Genomic DNA, 5000 nt, shown 5'->3' with positions numbered 1-5000 from the left:
ATGGAAACTATGTCATTAAATGCAATGGAAAGGTCATCGACAAAGGGATTTGACATTTTAATTAAAGAATGCCTTCTTTATTTTCAACAATGGACGAGCAATTAAATTCCAATACTAACAATTGTATTATGGTGTTCAATTACAAATTCTTTAGTCTCACTTTTTTAATTTAAAATAGTTTATATGCTACACAAACGACGTATATAAATGAAACGTAACTAAAGATGAGATTAAAAGAAAAATAAAGTTGAAAAACCAAGCTAACTGAAACAACTTTCAAAAGAACAAGTGTGTTACCGTAAATATATGCACAATGAAGAAAGGGCTTACGCATGTTTTATTTAGAGAGATGAATGAACTCTTTGCCTTTTATAATAACTCAAACAAAAAAGGGGTAAAATCAACAACAGAAACCCCTAGAAGATTTTCATATGAAGAAGAAATTATACAAAAAGAAAAAGCTTTTAGGAAAAAAAAGAAAAAAAAAAAGAGAATTTAATTGGATGTATGAATTATAATGGAGCAGTGTTAGGAGTCGGAAATGATTCGTGTGTAAATAAACTCGTTCCAGGTGTCGGGCAAGCCAGGCAAACACCAATGGATGCAATCGGCGTAGGTGGAGGGATCGGCCTGTTGGTCGGGGGTCAGCATCTTGCCCTGACGGATGGTGTAAACGGATGTATGTGCATCTTTACGGTATTCGGAGAGAGCGGTGATGTTGATGAAATGGACAGGTACTTTTATTGTTTGTGTTACGTTCATAGCGATGTAGAATAGACGACGGTCCGTTCCCACTTCTAAGGGTGTCGTCATGTTTAGTATTGGCATTGTCTCTTTCGCACATTTTATTCCTTCTGGGTTGTTCCAATCCAAGCTCCTGTGTTTGTTTCATAAACCCAAACACAATTATAATTATTTACAAAACATCAAATTTAAGTTAGACATGGAAGAGAGAGCCAACAAAATTGAATAATTAGCGGAGGTACTTATGGCTTTTTTCAGATTAAAGTTTGTCTTTTTAAAGGATTCTTGTGACTTTTGCAATGATTTACGTCATATTTCTATGGGCTCCACTCCAATCAAATTCCTACTAACTCCAAATTATATGACAAAAAACTGTTTTTAATAAACTATTTAATAATATAAGATGGACTCAACATTAAAGATGAGGTGAAGAATAAAAGAAAGGAAACTTTTCCCCACAGACCACACATAAAAGGAGTTTTTTCCCCTAGAAAAATAATGATTTAATTTAATTTTAGTACTATTGGTATAAAATAACATCTATAGAACAAAATTATTTGTCACCTTACCATTATTAACCCACGCGAATTATTATAAATTTAGATAATTCCCAACTTCTTCATTTTAATTAATTGGTTGAATTAGCTATTGATCTACTCCACTTACAAGTTACACATATATTATTGTAAAACAAAACTAATGATTTGGTGGATTAATAGGCAAAAGCCACAATAATTATGATGTTTCTTTCGCTTCATTATTTTAATTGTACACCAAACGGTATTAGGTATTTTCTTGCGTAAGAATCATTAATATTGGTTAAACAATAATAGGTTGATGGTGTTGTAAAGTAATAAAAAAGAAATTAAATGTTATATTTGTAAATATTTTTATTTAAAAAAAAAGAGAGAGGAAAGAATTACTTGATATGAAGAGGAGACATGCTGCTAAAGAAGACGGTGGTTCGATTAGGGTTCACATTTTCTTCAACCCATTTCTGCCACGTGGTCAATACTCTTCCATAAGCCAACGGCCTCTCAACTTCATCATACTCCGTTGATCCTTCATCAAACGATCCACGCCTATTCACATCAAATTGACAAAAGACTTTCAAAGATATGCTATTTGTGGAGAAGGTTATGTTAATTTGAGAAAGAAATACTTACAGAACTTTCATGGAGAAAGTATTCATCCACCAAATGTAAGTATTAAAGACGAGATAGTCAACATTTTTCCAATTCTCTCCATGCTTATTGATGGACTCAGGCATGATTATACGGTTCAAAATGCTATGCATTTTTGGATCATCAGAATTTGACTCTACCAAAAACGGGGCCCAGTAGAACTCCACTGTAGCATTATAGTCCTGCAACACACATGATCCAAAGTTTTTCTAGTTTCTTGGAAACAGAGTAAACCCAAAGCAATAGGTCCACCAAAAAGATACCAATTTTCAATTACGAGAAACGATTCCTCACTAAAAATCTTACACAGCCCCTGATTTGGTTTGTTTATATCGTTAATTACTAAGATCCGTCCCAATAATTGAACCGCCCGCCGACGATTATGGACCGACTGGAAAACACACTGTTTGAATATATTGAACCTTCAAGACAAAATTAAAGAATTTTAAAGAGAGAGAGAAAGAAATTATACGTCAATTTTGAAGATAGCGAGAGAACCAGTCTTGTTCAAGCTTTTTCTTCCTGGAGGAATCACTGATTGAACCAAACAAACCATGGATTCCCATTGGTTTCTGTTTAATGAATCTCCCACAAACATCAACCTCTTTCCTCTTAGTTTCTCCAGAAGTAATCTAGCTTTGAATCTGTGAAAAAAGAAGCCCGTTGATTTAATGATTGAATTGAAGTATTTGAATCTAAAATCTTTTTAAAGTTTAGTCTGCCTTACTTTGGTAAAGAACAATCTCTGGGTTGCCATCTCCAATTCTGGTAAAGAGAATCCTTTCTTCCATTTCTTAAACAAGTAACTTGCGCTGTGAGAAATTCACATTCATCTTCTTTATACAAAGGATAAGAAGTGTTGTCGAAAACCCAATCCCCGTTGTAAAGATCGCATTCTTCGGGGGGTAATTCAACATCGTCGTCATCATCTTCTTCAAGTATAGGCAGTTGTTCGACCTTTTGATTGCTTTGTTCTTCATCTTCCTTCAAAACAATCGATTTCAAATTAACAGATTCATCCGTTTCTGTTTCTGATTCCGATTCTTCCGAATTCTCCACCTGTTTCGTTCCGATTTGGGATCTTGAGTTCTCCGAAACGTCGGTTTCAATAGCGTTGTGAACAGGGGAGCTCTGTTTTTGAGTCTGTTCTCGAACATCCTCTGTTTTAGAACCGGAAAATGGGAATTCGGCAATAGACTTAACATCTTCATTGTACATGAAAACCCCAAATAGAAAAACGGAGAAAACAACTGCAAATATGGAGAGATTGTTGTTTTTTCGAGCTTTCATTGCCGCCATTTCCGATGAGAAAAGAGAGAATTTACGACGAGATGGCTGCATTCGAGAAGAAGAAGAAAATTAGTAGTGGGTTCGAAGAAGAGAAGGGAGTTGAAATATATCGACGACATTGATTGAGGTTTAGAGAGAGAGAGAGAGAAAAAGAAAGAGAGAAACTTTACGTTGAGAATTAGGTTTTTGTTAGTCTAATATGAGGTTTGGTGAAATGGGATTATCTCAGAAGAAAAAAGAAATGGCTCTTCCTTTTCTTTTCTGGTAGGAAGAGGAGATGTCTTTCTCAGTATTTTCATTTGATTTTCTCTTTTCTCTCTTCTTCAAGTTAATAACTTCAGATAATCTTCTTTAAACAATAGCCATGGAAGAGAGAGAAAAGGGGAGAGAGAGAGAGAGTGAGGAGTGATCTCAAAGTTTAGTTTTTGGGAGATTGTTTGTTCTGAGTTCTTTTTCGAATCTGAGTTAGTGAAATGGATGGGAAAAAGAAAAGGAAGTGAGAAAACAGTTGGATGCTTGCAAGTGAAGTTCTCTCTGTAAAATGTCGAGAACATGGAATGGCTTAAGTAATATTGCTAGCTTTCATCCGACGGCCATACTCTCTTTCAACTTTGGTGGGTCCTTTCAAAATGGAGGGTCCTGATTCTTTTTCACCCTTATCGATGCCAATTTCTGTAGGGGATGACTTTGAACTTCTTACAATAGATGCATGTTAATCTAACTTTACTTAACTCTACTTTTTATTTTTCCTCTTATTCAAATATCATATTCATTCAATTACGTTTTTACTTTATGGAAAACAATAGTCCCAGCAAGATATAGCTATAGAAAGCGGTTATGCAATTTAGTATAAGTAGAAGATTGGATTTTATATGTTAGTAAAAGACAAACCATTGATCATTGAATAGGCTATTTTATCTCTTATATTATGACCTTGTACTTTGCCATCTGGGTGGGTCTCCTAATGGATATGATGTATGATCTTATAGCATGTTGTGGCCACGAGTTGTTGTTGAAATTATAGAGCTTTGGAATTCCTAATTAATGCACCATTTTTTTTTTAAATTTTATTTTAGTGATTTCTATTCAAGTTGTAGGCATCACAAAATTTCCAAATGAAAGAATATATATATAAAAAGTTATCAACTAAATAGGTTAATTTATTGACGTGGAATTGGAAGGAAAAACCAAACTAATGTATAAAACGCGATCTTGCCGTCCTTGAATACGTAGACTATTTGTTTTGTTTTGTGCTCATTATAATTGAAATTGTATTTCATTATTACAAGTCTACTCTATTAATTTTTCATCACATATTCTTTATTATTTAACAATCTTTCACGTTTATCTAATAAGTTCTTTATTTTGAAAAAAAAAAAAAAAGTTTGATAAATCTTTAAGACTTTTCTATCTAAATGATGTATGTTTGATCCCTACAAACACTTCAAATATTTAATATAGTTTCTTATAATAATTTGTTATAGAAAATATTGTATTAGAATATGTTTTTGAGGTTGATAATATACATTTTATGTTAGTTGCATAATTATGATAGTTCAACTTTGACAATTAAAATTTTAATGTGTGATATAGTATTAACTTGTTGGGTTTTATTAAAACTACTGGAGGGAATGATTTTTTTATAGTGTTTAGTTGAGAGTTATAAAGTATGGAAAGTTGTTTAAAGATTCTTAAGACAACGAAATAAATGAGGTTAAGAAACAAGGTCTTATTTATTATATTGGAAGACACAATAAAAAGTCTTTTTATAATAGCTCATTA

General features: G+C 33.0%; 1 protein-coding gene across 2 annotated transcripts; it reads right to left on the bottom strand.

Annotated features, from left to right (window-relative positions):
* Positions 1-305: 305 nt before the first annotated feature.
* Positions 306-3744, bottom strand: LOC101203137 (protein ESKIMO 1). Of its 2 annotated transcripts, XM_011658113.2 has the most exons (6): positions 3389-3744; positions 2656-3263; positions 2401-2572; positions 1911-2110; positions 1668-1826; positions 306-877 (listed from the first exon to the last, which is right to left on the bottom strand). In XM_011658113.2, exons 2-6 carry the CDS (start codon positions 3225-3227, stop codon positions 529-531), a joined length of 1452 nt encoding a protein of 483 aa, XP_011656415.1. In that variant the 5' UTR covers positions 3228-3263; positions 3389-3744; the 3' UTR covers positions 306-528. The 2 variants fall into 2 exon arrangements, with proteins under 2 accessions (XP_011656415.1, XP_004138419.1); XM_004138371.3 differs by having other exon boundaries at positions 2656-3744.
* Between the last annotated feature and the right edge of the window lie 1256 nt (positions 3745-5000).

The sequence above is a fragment of the Cucumis sativus genome, chromosome 6, assembly GCF_000004075.3.
Source record: "Cucumis sativus cultivar 9930 chromosome 6, Cucumber_9930_V3, whole genome shotgun sequence".
Classification (NCBI taxonomy): Eukaryota; Viridiplantae; Streptophyta; class Magnoliopsida; order Cucurbitales; family Cucurbitaceae; genus Cucumis; species Cucumis sativus.
Note: the sequence above shows the minus strand (reverse complement) of the source record. Positions and strands in the feature narration are given on the sequence as shown.

Coding starts and splice junctions, on each gene's coding strand:
- LOC101203137 (XM_004138371.3), bottom strand. CDS start 3,269: ATGCAGCCATCTCGTCGTAAATTCTCTCTTTTCTCATCGGAAATGGCG. Junction 2,573..2,655: donor AGAGATTGTTCTTTACCAAA/GTAAGGCAGACT, acceptor CTTTTTTCACAG/ATTCAAAGCTAGATTACTTC. Junction 1,827..1,910: donor ACTTTCTCCATGAAAGTTCT/GTAAGTATTTCT, acceptor TGATGTGAATAG/GCGTGGATCGTTTGATGAAG.